Source organism: Rattus norvegicus, chromosome 1 (assembly GCF_021556685.1).
Source record: "Rattus norvegicus strain SHRSP/BbbUtx chromosome 1, alternate assembly SHRSP_T2T, whole genome shotgun sequence".
Lineage (NCBI taxonomy): Eukaryota > Metazoa > Chordata > Mammalia > Rodentia > Muridae > Rattus > Rattus norvegicus.
In genome coordinates, this window is record NC_141534.1 from 233,696,400 (window position 1) to 233,719,897 (window position 23,498).

Here is a 23,498-nt window from a genome sequence, read left to right on the forward strand (position 1 = left end):
AGAGATTGTAGAGGTTATATAAATAATATGTAAGATATTTTGCTTTCTAGGTTCATGCTTTGCAACTTATTCTGCATCTGGAAAGCAAAGATTTCTGTCATCAGTTCTGACCAGTATCACATTCTATTAGCATTTTTATTGTTATATGAGAAGGAATGCTTTGATATATCCAATGATTTATCAAATTAATTGTGCTACACAGAGAAAAAACTGGCTTTCTTTCCCTTTGTCAGCTTTAATGTCTGTTTTTCACAAGTACACTGGAGGGGTACTTTTGCACAATGAATATGAAGTAGTAAAAGGATCCACCTTCTAAATCTTTCCCTGTAGAAAACTCAAGCATTTTGCATGGCGATGCATTCTAAAGTTGAGAAATATTAGTGTGCTTTTATATGTTTACTATGGCACTATTTTACAATGACATTAAACCAAAGAAGCACGCGGGCATGCAACAGAAGAGATAGCCTAAATTTTCAAAGAGAAAGAAATAAACTAGAATATAACAGCCTGGAAATAGGCAACCATTAAATCTGAGTGTTGTGAAAATCACTCACCACTCCAGATACAGATATGCAATGCTAAGTTTAAAAAGCCAATTAAAAGAGAAAAAGCAAACCCCAATTCACCTAAAATAATACACAAAGCCTAGAAAATTTACCAACTATATAATTATGTTAGAATCACAAAATTATGGCTAGTTCATAGTTTCCTACTATGTGTCATAATTTTTCATTAGTTATAGTTGAAAAAAAAAGGAATCAGGGTGTCTATATCTAAAATGTTGAATGATGTGTTTAAGATGTAGCTCAATGGCAGAGGGCTTGCCTAGCATGTGCAGGTGTCTGGGTTAAATTCCCAGCAGGAGATATAGACAAAAGTAGAATAATGAGTTAATATTTACTCTAGACTAGTGTGATGGCAATGGCAGCCCATAGGCACAAGGTCTATTCAAATTCAGTCTCATCAGTGACATGTCAGAGTAGTTAATGCTACACACACACACACATACACACACACACACACACACACACACAGCACCAAGTGCCTAACCAAGTTGAACCAACAACTATACATCTCCTCATTGCAAAAAGTAACATGAATAGACTTGATGGACTTGGCTCTTTTTTTTTTTTCTTGCCATATCAAATAACATACATGGCTCCTTTTTTGCCATGCCAAGTATGTTGAGAACAATGTTAAAGGAATTTTGCACAGCACCAAGCTGTCTTTACTTCAACGTTTTTCACAAATTCTAGTTGGCCCACATGTCCTTCTGTCTGACCAAAGATTTCCTCCAAGCCATCATCTACTCACTAGAGTCAAGCTAAGTCTTCAAACCCCAGATTTGTTTGACACTTCTCTGTCAGCATTCCAGAAAATAAAAGAAACATAACAAAATCATCTGGTTCAGTCTAGCAGCTGGCATTCTCGACCTAAGCCTTGGTAACAGTGGGCTCTATGGTTCCTGAAGGCTATTTGGCATGGAGAAGGGGTTTTCAGGTAGTTGGTGACAGGAGGAGTCCCAGTGTTGACCTTGTCCAGAATAAAAGAAAAGATAACCTTCTGCCTGCTCAAAGAATTCTCTCCATGGGTATCAGTGCACCCATGTTTCTTACAGTGTTATTTACAATAACCAAATTCAGCCTAGGTGCCCAAATCACAATGGATAAAGAATATATACACAATGGAGTTTTATTTAGCTATACAGAAGAATATAATTGTGACATTTTCTGGAAAATCCATGGAATGGGAGACCATCTTGTTAAGTGAAATAGGTCAGACTCAGAAAGGTAAACACCACACATTTCCTCTTGTAAACAAATTTTAGATAAAAAGACACATCTGTGAGCCATGAAAATAAAAGGAGACTTGCTTGGAAAGAGGAAAGGGAGCCAGGAGGAATGAGGAGAGAGGATAATGGGGGTTAGAAGCAAAGCACATTTTATATACGAATAAAATATATCAACCCATTATTTTGTACAATGAATATCCACTAAAAACCCTTTCCATATGGGTTGAAATGAGACTGTGACAAAGGATCAGTCATAATCTGAGTGCACGACGGTGCTAATCACTTACATATAGACTTAAAGTTCCATGTTTATATCAGTTTCAGTACTATTTCAAAGACAGCACATCATCTAGAAAGTGGAAATAAACCTTGTCCATTGTCCATTAAACTGTATTGAAGAAGGAGAAAGATGAGGCAGAACAGAGATCCTTAGACATGAAGTTGGATGGTATCTCTTACATAGATGTTCTGGGTTGTACAGGATAGCTCAGAAGTTAGGACTAGTTATAGTCATTAAATGAGTGTGTTGAAGTGCCTGAAGGTTTCGGCTCTTGGGTACCAATAATGCTTGAGAATTTTTGTTTTGATGGGAAATATTCACCATTGAAGACTAGCTTTGAAAATGAATACATAGTAAATGGAGAACCATGTAGTCTTGCAAATAGTATAGTTGAGTAACAATACATAATGCTATTCACCTTAGTCTACATTGTGCTAAGAAAAAAAATCACACAGGTTCTTTTATGCACAAAAGGGTGTTTCTTAGTGCTATTGATATTTTAAAGCCAGATGCCTCTGCATTCTTACAATTGTGTGCCCACTAGATGCTGGCATCGTCCCAAATCCAGACAATCAAAATGTGTCCAGACACTGGTACTAGCACACCTTTAATTCCAGCACTTGGGATCCAGGTGGATCTGTTAGTTTGAGGCCAGCCTGGTCTACAAGAGTGAGTTCCAGGACAGCCAAGGCTACACTGAGAAGCCCTGAAAATGAAAGATAAAGAAACAAGGCAAGACAAGTGATGAATATTCAAACCAATAATCATAGCCTAGATTTTTTAGGTCTGCTTACTTTTAGATTCCTTTTTGTTACATGTATGTGTATATATGGTATGCATGCACGTCTGTATATGTATGTACATGTGTGTACATGAAGCCTGGAACTATTGTTGGGTGACTGGGTCTCTTGCTGAACCTAGAGCTCGATGATCCTTGTTGTCCTCATTCTATAGTTTGCTCCAGGGATTCCTCAGTCTCTGCTTCTGCAGTGCTGGGATTATGGGTGGCAAACACACCTTCCTGGCATTTTTATGGCTCCTGAAGGCAAACTATTTATCCACCACGAGCCTGCTCTCCAATTTTCAGGGCTTTGCTGTTCCAAGTACTTGTGTCCCAAAACTTTAACAGTCAGAGGGCAATAGAATTGCCTCTATGTTTTCATCTTTTTCTTGCTTTCAAAACACACACACACACACACACACACACACACACACACACACACACACACACCCCAAAACTAATGTTATACTTTCTAGGAACAGGACACTAGCAGCAAGCAGAGGAACTTAGAAGGAAACCGGGCAAGCAGGGCAAATGACTGATTTTGAAGAGAAGGGTGAAGAACAGGTTTGTGTGGAAAGATAATCACGGTTGTGTTAGGCAAAGGGCCAGGATAGTCTTGATAATTTCTTGGTTAGAGCACTGGGGTGGGGTTAGGAGTTGAGGGTTGGGGTGAATAGAGAAACAGTTTTATCCTGAATTCATTTTATCAAACTGCATCAGGCTGTTTTAAAACAGAAAGTACCAGCTTTCACTTTAGAGGTGTTAAGCATGAACGGAAGCCTGCACAAATGAATATCCTTCATAAAGGGAAGGAGGTCAGGTTTTGTAAGAGCTGTGGACTATAATAAAACAAGGCCTTTGCTGAACCATCAGTAGGTATTGTCTGTATGAAAAAGCTAGACTGGCCCAACTGCATGGTTTCTCAGTTATGTCTAAAGAAGTTTCCATGACATGCTTGATAGACACTGCAGGCCGAGTTGTTGAGTGGTGGGGCAAACCAATAGTGACTTTACCAACCCCAAACTCCATTTAGCCCCATAATTAGGATGTGAAAGACAACCTCCATAAATGAACTTCAGATCAAAACGTTCCAGCAAAGCCATGTAAGTCATTTCCATCAAGTGAACTCAGTTATTTCTTGTCACTAATGGATCTTACCTCAGAACCCAGGTTAAACTGAACGTTTCTATTGGTGATGTTAAAATCCTTTGAAATCATTTGCACAGCTGTAGTTGGGTGTGGCCACTACAGAACTGGTGGAATCATTCACAAAACCACTATGATCTACTTGGAGGACCTCTATAGTCCTTCAACAAGAGGCTGTGGATAAGAAAGTTGGATGGACTGTCTAACGTCATTGTTCTCATTGTAGTGATTGGCCGTAAGTGAGTGTTTGAATCTTAAAACAAGAAAAGTACAAAGCACAGAACACTAATTTCAAAATTAAGAAACTTGGCATAAATAATGCAATTTTCACTGATGTCTAAGGACAAACTACATAGAGGTGTATCTGAAAAAAAGTGTGAGAGTTAAGCATTCTTAGACCCGGCTATATCTTAGGAAACTGTGCTAAATCCCAGCAGCATGCTGTTTGTAGAGTCTATATTTGGTTTTCATGTCCCACAAACCACAGATGGACCATGTGTTTTTAAACATGTCTTTTGCTGACCAATGTTTTCTTTTTAAAAGACCCTAAAAGACCCATCTGTTTGCCTTTTGTTTTCTCTTTGAAAATACTCATAATAACTCGCACTGAGTCAACTTTTAGCTTTGACAAGTAACAAAGATTGATCTGCCGGATTTTCCCAGCGCTCTCTGCTCACACAGGTTCAGTTCTGAGGTAGGGGCATCCTGGGATAGAACACAAGCACAGCCAACTTTTTCCATTGCTCTTTGGGTGGCAATCATACCTCACAATTCATTGGTTTAAAAAATCTGCATCATCTTTAGATCTTCCTGCCACTGGAAAGTGGGGGCTAGAGGGTGGGCATATGACCCTCAGGACCTATTATTTTTAGAGGGAGACAAGGCAGTCTCTGATACACATTCTCACAACAGAAACCTGCATCTCCACACCAGACCCTTGCCAGGTTTGTGATAGAGAAAAGGTATACTACCCTGTTCACTCTTTCCTTCCTTCCTTTGAGTGTTGGAAATCCCTCACCTCAGGGCTCAGGGAACATCCTATCCCACTTCACTTCACCTTGCACCCCACAGAAGAGGAGGCAGAAAGAGTGTAAGAGCCAAAGGGGATGAAGAATACCAAGAAAACCAAGGCTCTCTAGATCAGCATGAGCAAAGCTCCCATGAACTCAGACTGAGGCAGCAGGCACAGGGCTGGCATGGGTCTGGACCAGGTTCCTTGCATATGTATTGTGGCATCTGGTTTAACTTTTTTTCTTTTATGGGATTCTTGAGAGTGAATGGGTCTCTGATTTGTCTTCCTTCTCTTGAACTCTTTTCCTTCTGTTTGTTTATTTGGTTCAATTCCAATGTGTTAGTTTATATTATATTATATTATATTATATTATATTATAATTATTATCTCCTAGAAATCTGTTTGTTCTCTAATGAGAGACAGATAGGGAGTGGATCCAGACCAGAGAAGAGGTGGGGAAGAACTGGGAGGAGTAGAAGGAGGGGAAACTATAATCAGGATATATTGTGTAAGAAAAACAATCTGTTTTTAATAAGAGGAAATAAAATAAAATCATGGTTCTGTAAGATTCGATCTTAGAACATCACAGATAAAGATGGATCCGAGTACTTTAAGCATTTAATTTACTGATGGAATGTCAACACAAAACAAGAGCTCTGGGTCTGACTTTATATCAGATGTTTTTTGCATTGAATCTAACAGTTTTCAGAGTTGGGACCCTACATTACACATTTGTCTCCTGGTCCTTTTAAAAACCATCCACAGAGACTAGAATTTATCTTCTTTAAGGGAAATGATAAAATCTAGAATTCCATTTCCTCCCAAATCCCATCATAAAACATAGATATATTGCCCTGGTCTTTACTCCTATTCCAATTTAGTTGGCCACAAAGAATTTTGTTGGCCAACCTTGTCTGATAGCAGTGTATGTACCCATAGTGTAGAAAGGGTCCTGACTATACTTCGGAGGAAAATGTACTGCAGTGTGGGGCCTGCAAGTGTCTGGTCAAGCTTCGTTCTCTGTCTGCACCCTATCTATTGTCATTGCAGTGCATCCCTTTTACCCCATAGCACATCCATGCAGCAGGCCATGCAGCACAGAAAGCACACTCCTGGATCCCTGATCTTTAGTTCTTAAGGTCTCCATGTCAACTGGGATTGGAGTCTACATTTGTCTTGCCATTCTCTTGCTGACCTGATGTTTGTAGTAGGAGGCGGCCATGATCTTTAGAGTGGGGAGGGGAAGGACAGGAACATGCTTCCGTGCTTGCCCAGTCACTGAGCACTGGACTGCAATGATGGCTGATGCAGAACTGGCTAGCAGACACCCAGCAGTAACCCCCTCTGGCCTCTCAGCAGCTCCTACTCACCTGTGATGCCCTCCTCTCCCTTACTTGGTGCCATTACTTTCCCACCCTGTCTTCTCCTTTATGACCTGAGGAAGGAATTTCCAAATCCCTGATCCATCCTATAACCTCATCTTCATTTCCCCTTTACGCTTCCTTTACGCAGAGAGCAAAGCCTGAACCAACGTTGTATCCTTACCAGGGACACAAAATGGCTAATTTTATACAACGTGGGACAGCCTAATGGAAAATGAACATGAGATCTAAGTACTAGACAGAGAAGTAAGTACTAGACAGAGAAGAGATGGCATCACTGTTGGCATTTCAGAATCTAATTTTAGTCCCTAATAATGAGGATGATAACATATGATATAACATATGATATACAACGATGTCATAGCCATTTTGTCACCGAAGGAAGATAGATGTGAATGCTTTCCTGCTTTGTGTGTTTATGCACACACACACGTTTACACACACACACATGTGTACACACACACACACACACACACACACACACACACACACACACACCCCAGAGGTCAAGATGGTATCTTTCTCTACTGCTCTTCATGCTGTTCTTTGAGATGTGGTCTCTTACATGGTCTCTCACTGAACCTGGAACTCAGCAGATGGCGAAACTGACTGGTCAGTGAGTTCTGATTCTACCCTCTCCAGTGCTGGGATTGTGGAGATGTGCTGCTGCCTCAGCCAGGCCAGCTTATGTGGATGCTGGGGATCTCTGCTTAGGTCCTCACATTTTCATGACAAACACTTTACTAAGTGAGCCATGTCTCAGCCCTGGCCCTCCTGCTTCTTGTGTCTACTTCTCAGGCGCCCAGGTGGTCATTTGGTGACTTTTTATAGACTTCCAGGTTGTCTATGATTTTGTGAAAAGCAATGCTGGTTTGTGGAAACAGCACACTGTTATTAATATACACTAAGCATTTACAATAAACATGAAAATACATTGCTTCTGTGGACAATCTAGTTTGTTTCTGGACCACTTTTCTCTAACGTTCCTTGTCCAAACATTCTCCTGACTGATGCAATGTAATTCATTAGGTGATATGTCACATTCAAGACGACAACCACAACATGGAGATATTGGTTCAGCTCCCTTGAAAGAAGACGTAAAATGTCATGCCTCCTAGAAGACATTTAGAATGCAATCGGCAAAGAACAGAAAAGGAAGACTACAGTCTTGCCTTGACTCTCAAGGCTTTACTGTTTCAAACGATGAGCTCATGGCCAGGAGAAGACTTAAGCAATCTCCTGCAAGTACTCAAACAGTAAGGCTCACTTTGCTGAACTCACATCTGAGACACAGAGGCAAGCGTTAGCCTGGTGAGCAGTAGTGAATCACAGGCAAATACTTCCCTTGGCACGGCACAGAGCCACAGTTCGAGCCCACAGTAACCGCTCCGCATCCAAGCCACAGCTTAGTCACCGGTCAGGACAGGCCATCAGGTATTTCCACTTCTCACTTTTACCAAGGCTACGGGGACAAACGTCTGCAGATAAATCTCTGTACATGACCATAATTTACATTCATTCTCTTTCTCCCTCCCTTCCTCCCCTCTCCCTTTTCCTCTCTCCACTTTTCACTTGCTCTCCACCTCTCTACCCCTTCCTCTCACTCTCTTTCCTTCCACCCCATCTCTTCCTTCCTTTCTTGAGGATCCTGAGATCTAACCCAAGGCCTGCCTCACTAATGCTAGGCACAAGCTTTTATCCCTTTTTAATTTTATTTCTTAAGACAGGATCTTACCAAATTGCTCAATCCAATATCAAACATCTGATATTTCAGGCATGTACCACCATGCCTGGCTTCACAATTATCTCTTTGTGATAAATCCTTAGAAATATAATCAGTATGCCGAAGCTATATGTGTTCGGATGTTTTTACTTCTTATAAATATAATTAAATGGCAATTAAAAGATTGTACTAATTTGCCCTCGTAAAGCGAGCATGAGCAGCTAGCAGCTTGGCTCCATGGTGGATGTGCTTACAGTCCGACAATGCAGGCTTGATGACCTGAGTTCTATCCCCAGAACCCACATAATGTAGAAGGAGAGAACGGACTTCACAAGGCTGTCTCCACATATCCTCCATGGTACATGTGGGGAAGCATGCATCATACACCCCCTCAATAATCATAATAAAGTAAATAAAAGTTTTAAAAAGAGCATATGGGAATAATTTCCTTGCATCTGCCCTGTACTGGCTAGTTTTATGTCAATGTGATACAAGCTACAGTCATCTGACAAAAGAGAACCTTGATAGAGATTTGTAAGATCAGGCTGCAGGCAAGCTTGTGGGACATTTTTTTTTTTTTATTAACTTGAGTATTTCTTATATACATTTCGAGTGTTATTCCCTTTCCCGGTATCCGGGCAAACATCCCCCTCCCCCCTCCCCTTCCTTATGGGTGTTCCCCTCCCAACCCTCCCCCCATTGCCGCCCTCCCCCCAACAATCTAGTTCACTGGGGGTTCAGTCTTAGCAGGACCCAGGGCTTCCCCTTCCACTGGTGCTCTTACTAGGATATTCATTGCTACCTATGAGGTCAGAGTCCAGGGTCAGTCCATGTATAGTCTTTAGGTAGTGGCTTAGTCCCTGGAAGCTCTGGTTGCTTGGCATTGTTGTACATATGGGGTCTCGAGCCCCTTCAAGCTCTTCCAGTTCTTTCTCTGGTTCCTTCAACGGGGGTCCTATTCTCAGTTCAGTGGTTTGCTGCTGGCATTCACCTCTGTATTTGCTGTATTCTGGCTGTGTCTCTCAGGAGCGATCTACATCCGGCTCCTGTCGGTCTGCACTTCTTTGCTTCATCCATCTTGTCTAATTGGGTGGCTGTATATGTATGGGCCACATGTGGGGCAGGCTCTGAATGGGTGTTCCTTCAGTCTCTGTTTTAGTCTTTGCCTCTCTCTTCCCTGCCAAGGGTATTCTTGTGTGGGACATTTTCTTAACTAGTGATTGATGGGGGAAAGCTCAGCCCTTTGTGGGTGGGGCCACTCCTTGGTTGCTGGTCCTGGGTTCTATAAGAAAGCAGGCTGAACAAGCTCTGAGGAGCAAGTCAGTAAATAGCATCCCTCCATGGCCTCTGCATCAGCTCCTGCCTCCAGGTTCCTGCCCGGTTTGAGTTCCTGTCCCAACTTCCTTTGATGATGAACAGTGATATAGAAGTGTAAGCTGAATAAAAATCCTTCCCAACTTTCCTTCCCAACTTGCTTTTGGTCATAGTGTTTTATAACAGCAATAGTAACCCTAATGAAGACACCTTTCCAGGATCATGTTTATTTACATATGTAAATATATACACATATCACATGTGTGCACACAAAAATTTATAAATGTATATCCTATTATGAATATATTTATTAATTAAAATAAATAACGTTTCTATGTATACATGCTAATATATTTGGGAATTTAAACTAAAAGATCTTCTTTTAATATATAATTACATGAGTACATACACTCCTTTTTGAGGTGCTGAAGATCAAACCTCAAGGTTTTATGCCTGTCAGGAAAGCATCCTACCACCGAGTTATATCTTGGCCTCAATATTTTCTTCCTAAATCAAAGGTTTGTTTTTTATAATTCATAAATCCAACACTACAAACAGAATAAAGTATAAACAGAGCTATTAAGGCAAACTTCACACTCTAGGGTGTGTACACGTGACGTTTTACTTCCATGCATGTGCATAACGTATATTCCTAATACAATTGTGTGTGTGCATACTCTCTCGTTCTACTCCTCCTGTTCCCCCCAACCCACAGATCCATTCTCCTTTGTTTCCCTTTGAAAAGAGCAGCACTCAGACCAGTAGGAAGAAAAAGACCCCACAAGTAGGCAAAAGAGTCAGAGACACCCCCATTCCCACTGTTAGGAGTCCCACAGGAATGCCAAGTTAATAGTCATAACATATACGTAGACCTAGCTTACACCCATGCAGGCTCTGTGACTGCCACTTCAGTCTCTCTAAGCCCCTATGAGCCCTGTTTAGTTGATTCTGTGTGTTGTGTTCTGATGTTCTCTATATTCTTAAAATATATATTCAGTTGATTATAAATATTATTTTAAAATGTCTTTAATCAACTCAATTCTTCATAGAGATGGAAAGAGCAATTTGCAAATTCATTTGAAGTAACAAAAAAACCCAGGAAAGCGATATACCCAAAAGATGCTCCAACATACAACAAAGACACGTGCTCCACTATGTTCATCGCAGCCATATTTATAATAGCCAGAAGCTGGAATGAGCCCAGATGCCCTTCAACAGAGGAATGGATACAGAAAATGTGGTACATCTACACAATGGAGTACTTCTCAGCTATCAAAAATAATGACATCATGAAATTCATGGGCAAATGGATTAAAGTAGAAAATATCATCCTGAGTGATACACGGTATGCACTCATTGATAAGTGGAAATTAGCCCAAAAGCTCGAATTACTCAAGATGCAATCCATGGACCACATGAAACTCAAGAAGAAGGATGACCAAAATGTGGATACTTCACTCCTTCTTAAAAAGGGGGAACAAAAATATCCATAGGAGGGGAGATGGAGACAAAATTTGGAGCAGAGACTGAAGGAACAGCCATTTGGAGCCTGCCCCACATGGGTACACAGCCTATATATATATATACAACTACAAAAACTAGGTAAGATTGATGAAGCAAAGAAATACATGCTGATAGGAACAGGATATAGATCTCTCCTGAGAGACACAGCCAGAACATGTCAAATACAGAGGCAAATGCTAGCAGCAAACCTTTAAACTGAGAACGGGACCCCCGTTGGAGGAAATAGAGAAATGATTGAAAGAGCTGAAGGGGTTTACAACTCCATAAGAACAACAATGCCGACCACCCAGAGCTTCAGGGGACTAAACCACTACTCAAAGACTATACATTGACTGACCCAGGGTTCCAACTGCATAGGTAGCAGAGAATGGCCTTGTTGGGCACCAGTGGAAGGAGAAGCCCTTGGTCCTGGCAAGGTTGGACCCCCAGTGTAAGGGATGTCGGGGGGCAGTAAGGGGGGAGTGCATAAGGAGGGAAACACCCTTATAGAGGAAGGAGAGAGTGAGGGAATAGGGGGCTTTTGGACAGGAAACCAGGAAAGGGAATAACATTTGAAATGTAAATAAAGAAATAACTAGTAAAAAAATGTCTTCAATGACACAAAAAGTTAGATGTGTTGTATATTTTCAATTGTACTTCTTCCTTTTTTTTTTTTAAAGATTTATTTACTTTATTTATGAGTACACTGTAGCTATCTTTAGATGCACCAGAAGAGGGCATCAGATCCCATTACAGATGGTTGTGAGCCACCATGTGGTTGCTGGGAATTGAACTCAGGACCTCTGGAAGAGCAGTCAGTGCTCTTAACCATTGAGCCATCTCTCCAGTCCCTATTTCTTCCTTCTTTAACTTGTTGTAGATCTTATCCATTTTTATATTGCTCAGCTTACTTCTATTTACCTATTTATTATTAGAATAAATTTATATTAAATGTATTAGTAATACACATGGTACATACACATGCGAGCAAAATGCTCACATACACAAAAATAAACATTTTAAAAAAGTCCAGAGGCCTAGTCTTACTAGGACTGAATATCCCAGGGTGTGTCAGTACTCTGGGGTGGCTCTCCCTTCTCTGGGGTGGCAAGGGAGGGGGCGTGCTAATAGGAGGAAGGATTTGTAAGGGTGGGCCTGGGAGGAGATGGGAGTGTGAGCTGATGGGGATGTAATTCAATCAATCAATCAATCAATCAATCAATCAGAGCCCCAGGTAGTCTACAATCACATACTTTGGCATTATTTAAGGGCACAATTAAGATGAAGAATTTAAAGGTGGAAATCAGAATCACAAGCTTGAATTTCAACTTGTTTCCCCCTAAAGCAAAGAGATTTTTGTAAGAGGAAATAAGTAGAAGAAAGCATCTACAAAAGAATACACTTTGCCGAAGAATAAAACATAATTCCTGCTACCGAGATGCCTAAAAATATAACAAGCAGGGGCTGAGCTCATCTAAGAGCCTGTGCGGGGTTCAGAGAGAGGGGACCAGGCTACATTCTGATTCACACAGTTGATGCCAGAGACAACATGCAAAGCCAGGTCTTTACATTCCTGACTCAGTGCTCTTTCATTATAAAGATTTCACTCCAACAGATAGACTAAAGCTTCAAAGGAAGGGGCACTTGAGAGAGCCCCGGAGAAGGGTGGGGTCCCCACCCCCAAGCATAACGATTCCCATTCGGCTGCTGGAAACCCTTTGAAGAAATGCTGGAGAAGGAAGACAGGGCCAGGAGTTGAATTCTGAGGTAGAGGGCAAGGGGCAGCTTAAATGTACGGAGATGAGGGGAAGCCTTGCTCCTGTGTGGAGAATGCAGGAGGTCAACACACTTTGGCTGTGTTTGTAGGAATAGAGATAGGGGAGTTGATGAAATCAAACCTCAGAGGAGGCAGGAGACTTGCAGGCTCCTGTATACTAAAAGCAAGGACTGTACTTCCTTTGCCAAGTGATCAGGAGAGAAAGATGCCAGGTAAGGATTCAGGGAGGAATGGAACCAAATGGTCAGATTGTTGTGTTTTATAAAAAAGAAAGGAAGCCAGGGATATGTTTTGGTTGGGTGAGGTAAGTGCAAATGGAAGGGGGTGTTGGCATTCCTTCTAGGCTCTGTCCCACAGTTACCTGGCTACAGTCAGGTGTGCTGACTCATAAAAGAGACTGCTTGCCCCCTTCTCTATTCTCTTGCTCTCTTACCCTCTTCCCCCTCTGTCCCCTCTCTCCTCATTCCCCTCCTCCCTCTCTTTCCATACATTTGTGGCTGGTCTCTACTCTCTCTCTCTCTCTCTCTCTCTCTCTCTCTCTCTCTCTCTCTCTCCACTCCCTCTCCCTCTCTCTTTTTCTCTCCTTTTCTCTGTCTCTACTAACCTCTCAACTCCCCATCCCCATGCCCTATATCAACTCTATTCTATTTTTTCAAAGATATATTTATTTTATTTATATGAGTACACCACTATAGCTGTCTTCAGACACACCAGAAGAGGGCACTGGATCCCATTACAGATGGTTGTAAGCCACCATGTGGTTACTGGGAATTGAACTCAGGACCTCTGGAAAAAGCAGTCAGTGCTCTTAACCGCTGAGCCATCTCCCCAGCCCTCAACTCTATTCTAAACTATAAGGTTGTGTGACTGGCACCTCAGAGGGAAGGGGTGTCCAACATGGGCCCCCAGAGATACCCCTTCCCCCATTCCATACCACAACTCCACCAAACATACCCCTGGCTTTTTTTTTAATAAAACACAACAGGGGGTGCCTCTTTGGGCCCATGCTGAGGCATCCCTTCCCCCTGAGGTACCAGTCACAGGATGCACAGGACAGGTATAGTATAGAGTGTATTTAGGGCGTGGGGAGGGGGTTTGAGAGAGTAAAGACAAAGGCAGAGAGAGGTGAAGGGAGTGGGTGAGGAGAGGCCAGCCATAAGCACGTGGAGAGAGATGGGGGAGGGGATGAGGACAGAGGTGCAAGAGGATAAGAGAGCAAGAGGAGAGTGAGGAGGGGGCAAACAACTAACCTGACTGATGCCAGGTAACTGGGGCGGAGCCTAGAAGGAATGCTAACACAGATACCTTCATGGTTTTGAGACATGAATCCATGAGGACACATCCTACAAAGGAGACAGGGAGGCTCAAGTTGAAAGTCTGTTAGCGAATATGGGAAATGGATGGAAACAGCTACAGTGGGGATGAGAGAAAGTAAGTCAGTGAGATTAATGCCCACAAGGTTCGTCCAACAACTCGGAAGGGAAAATGGAGGTCAGCCTGCTTTCTCCAGCTGGACTGAGAGGCCTGCGGTAAAGGAAGCAGCAGCTGAGGGTCCTCATAGCTTAGAAAGATGCAGGTGATAAAACCAGGAGAGGGTTGGACTGGGAAGAGTATGATGCAGAGGCAAGCAGATCGCTGATCATAATGCAGAATGGAGGATGTATTGGGGTAAGGGAGGGGTCAGGAGAGTGCAGGTCACTGGTCTTGGGAAGAGCAAAACAGAACACTAAGGAGAGAACTTATTTCCAAGGGAGGACTCGGCTCTTGGTTTCAGTAATGAAAAATTACCTTTTAAAAAAGGGAAATACTGCACCAACATAGGTGTGTGTGTCCTCATATTCACCCTGGCAGGGTCTTTGTTCTCTTAAACAGTTTACACTGAAGTTATCATGCAATGAAACCTTGGTCTGTGATCTCAGCAGCATGCAGGCGGGGCTTTGAGGAAGTGACTGGATTGTTGTAGCTGTGATTCCATGAATGGATTAGTCTGTTCATGCAAATTCAGGTAGCCTGTTGGGAGGTGTCTTAGGGTTTCTATTGCACCAAGACCAAAAAGCAAGTTGGGAAGGAATGGTTTATTCCAGATCATAGTTCATTGTCCCACGCGCGACTTCCCGCCGGCAAGAAACACGCGGGTACATAGAAATCCTTACTGTGACAAAACTTTATTATAATCTTAAAGAGGAAGCCCCGTGCGCCGGCATGGTGCGCTTATAAACACCCTAGCGCGGCTCATCCACACCTGATTGGTTGTTTACCCATGATCTCATAAGGCACACCCCGGAGTGGGCAAAGACCTGGCACGAAGGCACTCTTGCACATGCGCACAGTTAACTTCCTGAAAGGGAGTCAGCTGGCGTGGCGAAGGCTGGCGCCATCTTGTAATTGCGGAGGCTATCCTGGCCTTCCACGTGGGGCGCAGTGGAAGCCAGCGCCATCTAGCGGCGGCGAATGTTATTGCGGCCCTCTACAGTTCATCAAGGAAGGAATTCAGGGCAGGAACTGGAGGCAGGAGCTGGTGCAGAGTCCATGGAGGGGTACTGCCTCCTGGCTTGCTTGTTATTGCCTGCTTTCTTATAAAACTCAGGACATCAGTCAAGGAATAGCACCACCCACCAAGAGCTGGGCCTTTCCCCATTGATCAGTAATTGAGGAAATTCCTTACAGCTGGATCTCATGGAGGTATTCCCTCAACTGATGCTCAATCTAACTTGTGTCAAATTGACATACAACACTAGCCAGTACAGGAGGTGACATAACTGTGGGGGATGAGGAGGTAGAAGTGGATCACAAAGGCTATGTCTTTGAAGCCCAGGCCTTGGCTTCAATTCCTTGTTACTGCTTTCTGGCTATCACCAGGTAGTCGAACAGACCCATGCTAACGTGCTCTTTGACATGACGCTCTGTCTCACCAGAGACACAGAAACAATGGAGCCAGCTGCCCAGTCCCATTCTCTGAAACTGAGCCAAATCATTCCGGCCAGGGGCTGTGCAATTGGTCCTCGCTCCTCTTGTCACGGAGTATGTCTCCACCTTGCAGCTAACAAACAATCATTGACAGTTCCTCCTTCTGACTACTGCATCCCTATTCTCTTCCAGAGATTGTGTCGGAAATAAAAATCAAATGAGATACAGCTCCTTAGTTTCCAGAAGCTCATGGCTTTGTGTAAGCAGACAGGCAACTAAGTCCACAGTTTCAGTTTCAGTGGGTTACATGTTGTTACTATGGTATAGCAGTAATGGAAGCTTCATTTTCGAAGGCTCCAAGTCATGTGCTCTAAGGGGGTCATCCCTTTAAATACAGCTAAAGAGGACTCTTTAGTGGAACATTAACAAGGGTTTCTAACATGCTACTGAATCCTCCAAACAAACTCTTGTTCATTGGAACATAACTAATGTTTTGTACTTCCTGGTGCATAGCTAAGAAGGGCTGACACATGGTCAAGCTTTTGTTTTGGTCTTTTTAACTTAGTAGGGAAAATTATGTATATTTGGATGGATGGGGGCTTTCTCTTAAATGCATGCAGCTTAGTCTTACAGCTGAGTAAGGATGCGGAGTTAGAATGGTTTGCTAGTTAACGATTGCTGAGCTGATCAGTATCCCAGTCCTGGAAGAGACAGAGTCTTCCTCCAGTTACTGGCCTCTTAACGCTTCCTGCTTAAATAAATACTTAGTTAACAAAGTACAGAGCCTATCCCCAACCTCAGTGCTTTTAATTAAGTGGCTACTGAAGCATCTTTGCTAAAGGTAGTTGCAGGTAAGAAGTTACTCAGGACCTACCCTCCATGATACAGTGACCAAACATATGTAAAGTGGAGCATTGAAGGGTGAAAGGCTATAGCTCGAGTGCCACCATTATGGAATTTCTGATCTCATTCTGGTGTCTCTTCCCACAGTTTGGCTTTGAATAAAAGCATCTGAGAGAAAACTGTTTCTTCCCTTGCTCCTTCCCTCCTCCTTCTCTTTCTTTTTCCTTCCTTCCCTTCTTTCTTCCTTCCTCCCCATGTGTCTGTGTTGTGTGTCTTTTTTCCCTGTGTGTCTCTCTGTGTCTCAGTCTCCCTTCCTCCCTCCTTCCCTTTCTCTCTCCTTCCCTCTATCCCTCCCTCCCTCACCCTGTGCCTCTCTTCTTGTATGTGTGTTTCTCTGTCTCTCTCCTTCAAGTGTTCTCTCTCCCTCCTACCCCTTTCTCTCCTTCTCTTTCTTCCTCTTCCTGGACCCTCCCATTAACCTATAACCATACCCACACAATTGCTTCTGTTTCCTTTGAGATATAAGATCTTATTGTAACTACAAACTCCCAGGACTCCTTCAGCCTTAGCCATCCCCCAAAATGTTGGAATTATGAGTATGTGTTACCACACATGGTCCCAAAATAATTTTTCCCACCTGCTCTATATTCTGCAGAGCTCTGTGATTGTATTGATAGGGCCATGGAAGATAGAGTTTCATGGTTTGTAAACCTTTGAAAATGTTTCTGAAACTTTCTTTTTTAAGAAGAGAAGGGAGGGGAGTTGGGGATTTAGCTCAGTGGTAGAGCGCTTGCCTAGGAAGCGCAAGGACCTGGGTTCGGTCCCCAGCTCTGAAAAAAAAAAAGAACCAAAAAAAAAAAAAAAAAAAAAGAAGAGAAGGGGCAGGAGAAATGACTCAACCAATAAAGCACTTGCTACCCAAACCTGAGAATCTGAACTCTGCTCGACACCAACATAAAAAGCCAGGTGTGGGGGCGGGGGGAGTAGAGCTAGGAGGATCCCGAAGGCTTGATTGCCAGATATTCTAACCAAATCAGTGAGCTCCAAGTTCAGTAAGAGACTTTGTCTCAAAAACTAAGGTGCAAATAAATGAGAAAGACTCCTGACCATTGACCTCTGGCTTGTCTCGCACGTACACACACATACACACACACATCTCTGCACCTCACATGCGAACACACACATATACACACTTACCCATGCAAAATCTTATTATAGGCTCCTGGTCGTTCACGCCTTCCATTTATTGAAGAAGATTTAATATTGCTAAGAAAAGATTTAACTCTGACCTCATTTTCAACACCTCACAGCAAAAAAAAAAAAAAAATCAAGATATAGAATTATCTGTGCACTAAATGAATGTTGTGACCTAGAAAAGCAGCCTTTGTTCTTTGTTCTTCCTCCGTGTCTGTGTTGAGCTGAGTTTAATAGTGTTAATTATGTGCTAGCAGACAGACTACATACTTCATCCAATTTCGTGTGATGCACAGGACGATTTTATGCAGTAAGTACTACCAGGCGCCCCTTTTACATGGGAGAAAATGGAAGGTTACACAGGGAACTGTCACATAACTACCTAGAGTATGAAGCCATGAGTGACAGAGGACCCACAGCCCAGCACCGGAGGAAGTGTGCTGCATTTCCCCACTAACTCACTCTGCTGTATCTGTCGTGAACCACTTTGAAGTCTGATCCCCTCTAGGAGCCAAACTCATGTCTACAATATATCATTGGAGAATTAGTTTAATAAATCCTTAGATTTATTTGCTAACCTAATCTAAGTTTCAGGGCTGGATTTTCCTTCCCACCCAATACTGTCATTTGACATCAGTCAAGAGAGGACTGGGCAGCATATGAGCATTGCATATAAACAACATATGTTCTGGAGTCAGTGAGTCCAGACCCTGTCTCTCTCAGCCCTGCCACTTCAAAGCCATGGGACTGAACAGTGTCCTTTGCTTTTATTTTGTTTTGCTAGGCAGGGTTTTTTTTTTTTTTTTTGTGTAGCCCTGGCTTGTCCTGGATCTTGCTATGTAGACCAGGTTGGCCTTGAACTCAGAGATCTACCTGCTTCTGCCTCCTAAGTGCCAAGACCACTGCCTGGCTCAGTGTCCATATTTTTTTTCCAAACTTTTCTGTTAAATGTGATCATAATATTTTTTCTGCTTAAGGAAATTCACACAAGGTGTACAGAGATGATAAAAAGCTGATAAAGTCCTCATCTATACAAAGGCTTTGCTTTCATGAAAGAGGAGATAGGTAATAAAAAAGTAAACAAAAATTAGATAATTTTGGGTTGGCATAGTTGTGGTGTACAAAATGAGAGAATCAATGTTCGGAACAATCTGTGGATGTGGAAAGAGGGGATGAACTGAGTGGTCTGAAAAGTTCCTGTCTGAGAGGAAGCCCTTCATGTGGGACAGTGGCCTGGGAACCAGGGGACATGGGAACTGCAGTGGAAGGACACTCAATGCAGAAGGGATTACATGTGAAAAGGCCGTGAAGGCTTGGCCTTCACACTTACGGCCAGAGAGGAGTCCCACAAGACTGTGCCCCTATGAGCCAAGCAGAGTGGGTAAAGTCAGCAGTGTAGGTGAGCGCCAGATCACTTGGACCTCTAGCTATAGTCAAAGAGGCAGCTCTGTCCTGCAGGCTGTGGGAGAGCTTTGTAGGGGAAATGGCATCTTCTGACCTCTGCTTCAGGAAAGCCATCAGACTGCTGGTTCAGAGCAGAGAGACTGCAGGCTGGGGTCACCGACACTAGAGAGGTCTCAAGGAACTGGGATGAGTATGATGGTGATTTTTTGTGTGAGGTGGTGGCAAGTGAGACAGAGAAAGCAAGTCTTAGAGAGCCAACATAATCATCTTGCCTGTGATCTGAAGGAGAGTACGGAGAAACTAAGAAGAATCCAATGTTCTAGCACGCTGAGATTTTAGCTCCCCAACCCCCGGAAATGGATTGTTGGAGGATGTTAAGGATCGATATTGAGAGAGTACACTGCTGGGCACAAAACTAGATAGTCGATGAACAGCCATGTAGGCCCTGGTTTTGACCTAGGTTGATCCTGGAATGTTCTAGAAGTCCCAGGAATTTTATTGCATTATACATAACATTTTTCATTAGTCATTATACATTCCAACTATTATAAAGATGTATGTGAAGCTCAGTATGCTCAGAAAATCTCTTATGCTTCCTCCAGTATAGAATAAGTGAAAATAAACATTGAGTGATCAAACTGTAGAAAGCAGTCAAAAGAAACTTCTAGACATGTAACAGCTGACAAGCCCTTACCCTGTGCCTCTTTTCAGTGCCTTGTGACTTAATGCTCTTTTCTAAATGCAATGAGTATTTGGAGAAACATACCTCTGTGCACAGAAACCGCATGTGGGGAACAATAGCACAGGTTTGGTGCTGCACTTCTGAAATACTTCTCTTGGAGGCATTGAAGGGCACTTACACAAGGACTACACATCTAACTCTAGCTTCTTGGACATCCAAAGAGCATCCATCCAAATCTGTGAGCATGCAGGAATATCTCCCAGCATCTCAGAGTAGGAGAGCTGAGCAAGGATTTCAGGAAAACATGCACTTGCTCAAATCTTTAGCCACTGAAAATGTGTTAGTCTCCCAATTCTGGATTTGGTATAGTTCAATTTCCTATATATAGAAAAGAAAGCAAAGCACACAGACACTAATAAGAAAAGGCCAGGGGGCTATGGCAGGAGAAGGGTTCACTCTAACTCTGCTACAAAACAGTGGGCAGAGAGTAAAGAAGCAAACAGGGTTTGCCCTTAGAGACAGACTACTCTAAGTCTTAGAATCAGCTCATAGAGCAATGGTTCTCATCCAAGAATGCCATGGCACCTCTCAGGGCTTTTAGAAATGTGCAAATAACTTTGGTTGTTGCAATAACTATAGAAGTCTAAAATCTAATAAGCTATTCAAAGGCAGAATTGTCTGCCTTATGATGTCAACAGGGTCCCTGCTGGGATATTTGTTCAAGGTCAAGCACAGAGGGCTTAGTAGGAATCTAAGTGTATGTTTAGGTCATAACAATGTCAACATAACTATATATCTGAAATGGGCAAAGAAAGTAAAGGAAAATTATGAGTGAGGATTTATTCATATTATAAAGTAGGTGCAAATAGACAGTATCTAACTTTTGACATGATTGAGGTAAAGTTATAAGTTATGAGAACACAAATAAATACCACTAAAAGTTATAAAAAGGAGTTCTTATTTTTTTCATAGCGGAGAATCAGAAAACACAGTTAAAGTTAATGGAGGAAAACATGGCAAATCTGGAAGGAAACCCCTCAGAGGAAAACAGAATTGTAGTTTGTGTTCAGGAGTAGAGCGCACTGGCTCTTCACTGTATCGCTTGTCTTAACTAGCTTTCATGTGCATATAAATCCATGAAAACATATCATCTAAACATGCAAATCCACATGTGTATATACCATAAGAAGCAAGCTTCATTTCCTCCCTACTTATAGCACCCTCTCTCATGAGTTACGAACTCTTCTCCCACTCTGAGGAACTAGTTCTTCCCAGCAGGAATCTTCTAGAAGTAGAGGCTCTAGAATCTTCTAGAAGTAGAGACTCTAGAATCTTCTAGAACTAGAGGTTCTAGAATCTTCTAGAACTAGAGCTTCTAGGATCTTCTAGAACTGGAGCTTCCAGAATCTTTTAGAAGGGGATTTCCCTGTTCAACTTCTATTTAAATCCATGCCCAGTTCCTTCTAGGTCCTCTATCCTGATTCCTCTCCCCTGACTGGGTCTGGCTCCAATTTTCCCTTCAGCGGTTGAGGAATTTGCACAGTAGCTGGGCTGCTTGGTGCTCAGCTTCCAAAGGAGGAAAAGGCAGAACCTCTGGGGCAGGCCTATCTGCTAGGAGGCTCCTTCCAGCTTCATGGGAGTCAGGTAACCACAGGGACTCACTGTACAGGATTGAGCAGACTCCTGAACAGATCGGTACTTGGCAGTAGAGGTTGTGGAGGAGAGGAGGATCAGGGGTTAGAAGCTGCTGTGGCTTGACCCTTGACCTTCCAAACATTAGCACTGCCAAGTCTGGGTGATATTATTTTCAATACCAATGAGTAGAACCACTTTTGTAACTTTTGAGCAACCCTTGTGAGACAGTGACATTTACTGGATGTATCGCCACAGCCTCAGGTATCTCAACCTGCTGTCACTTGTGACCTCAGACTCATGACCTGAGATTCATTTATCTTTTATGTCCCTTGCATCAAACACATACAGAATAAATGATGGTTGAATAAAGGAACAGACACATAGATGAATGAATAAAGACATGTAATCCAAATAAGTGAATGAGATACTTATTATATTTTCTTTTAAAAAGCAACAAAATTGAATTTAAAGCATAACAAAAAATTCTCCTTTTTGATGCACCTTAATTATGTAAGACTGGAAAGTGTATGTGTGTGTGCTCGAGTGTGTGTGCGTGTATGCATGTGTGTGTGATTGATAATGGGAAAGCAACATAATTCTTTGAGATGTTTAAGAAGAATAGAGAAGCCAGGATTCTAGTACCACTACACTGCACGTGTGAAGAGATATTGTACAAAGAAAGATCCACTGGAACTGTCTAAGCAGCAAGCTCTCCCATGGTTTTAACCCTTCTTGGGCAACTTGGAATTGGGGTAACTCCTGGATGATGAGCTTTCTTACCCATTCACTCAATGATAGACACTGAACTCCCATCATGTGACATACATTTGGAGGACAGGCCCTTTGTTTACTTTCTTTGGGCCTTTTTCTAATACAGAGAGGAGATTCAAGAAAAATTTGTTAACAAAATGATTTTTTCTACACTGGTTTCATGTTTTGTGGGTCACAGAATTTATTGCATCTGTGAAACTTCCCTGAGTTTATGAGTTGTTAAGCCTGGGAGGTTACTGCCATTTCTCTGTATTCTCCTTGATTTATGGAGTCTGTTTTTCTCTTCACGTTGCTAACAAAATCAGCAGCTGAGGGTTCACTGTGTCAGTCTCTGAGTGGGGTCAGCTGGCTCCGTAGGTCTAGTGAGCAGTCTGTCTTTATCCTGTGCTCTGCTAAGGCCTTGAGTATTGACCTTACAGCCACAGTGAAGGCCCAGGGACAAGGATCTCATCTTTTTTAAATTTCATCATTGGTGTGTGTGTGTGTGTGTGTGTGTGTGTGTGTGTGTGTGTGTGTGTGTGTGTAAGAGAGAGACAGAGACAGAGAGAGGCAGAATAGATGGAGGGGGAGGGAAGGAGGAGGGAAATTTCTTAGGTAGATATAATTCAAAAAATGCAAAGGAATTGAAGGATTAACATGGGCCTGTCTCTGGGTGGGTGATATGTGTCAAATGCAGGCGTTAATCTGTACAGAAGAACAATACACCGTCAGCTAAACAGAAATCGTTAACCACATCTAGCGACTAACACAGACACAGGTAGTGCAGGTTCTACTGTACCTTCGTGGGCATGGGCTTCTTAAAGCTGACTTCTGCTTGCATCCAAACACCCCTTGGGGACTCGAGCACAGACCAGATCTTCTCTTGAACCACGTGGTTTTCTTCAAAGATATAAACGGCTAGGGTGTCACTCATTTTCAAAAACCCAATGATGGCATAATGGAAGCGTACACAGTACTGCATGTTTCCTGGTAGAGAGGGACCGTAAAGCCTTCCGATGTAGCCAGGCTGGGATGTAAACTTCGTGTTGGCCAGCAGGTAATGCCCTGTGAGGGAAAACAAACCACTTACTGCTGTGGTTCTCCACCTGGGGGTTCACGATCCCTTTGGGGGTCACATAGCAGACATCCCGCATATCAGACATTTACATGTAGCAAAATGGCAGTTATCAAGTAGCAATGAGATAATGAAATTATTTTATGGTTGGGGGGTCCCTACAACATAAGGAGATGTATTAAAAGAGTCACAGGAAGGTTGAGAACCACCAATTTAACGCAACAGTAATGCAGAGTGAGCTCACACAGTCAGGTGGAAACCAGTTAAGGCAATGGAGTTTTCCTTCAGAGACTAC

The 23,498-nt window shown here is 42.6% G+C and overlaps 1 protein-coding gene across 2 annotated transcripts in view; it reads right to left on the bottom strand.

Annotated features, from left to right (window-relative positions):
- Positions 1 to 23,498, bottom strand: part of Mamdc2 (MAM domain containing 2) — a 152,478-nt gene that overhangs the window by 32,590 nt on the left and 96,390 nt on the right. For both annotated transcript variants that reach the window (XR_015627734.1, NM_001100696.1), the window contains 1 exon segment: positions 22,928 to 23,193. Coding sequence is in view for 1 of the 2 variants with exons in the window: in NM_001100696.1 (NP_001094166.1) it covers positions 22,928 to 23,193 (266 nt within the window). In the remaining variant the exon portion in view is untranslated.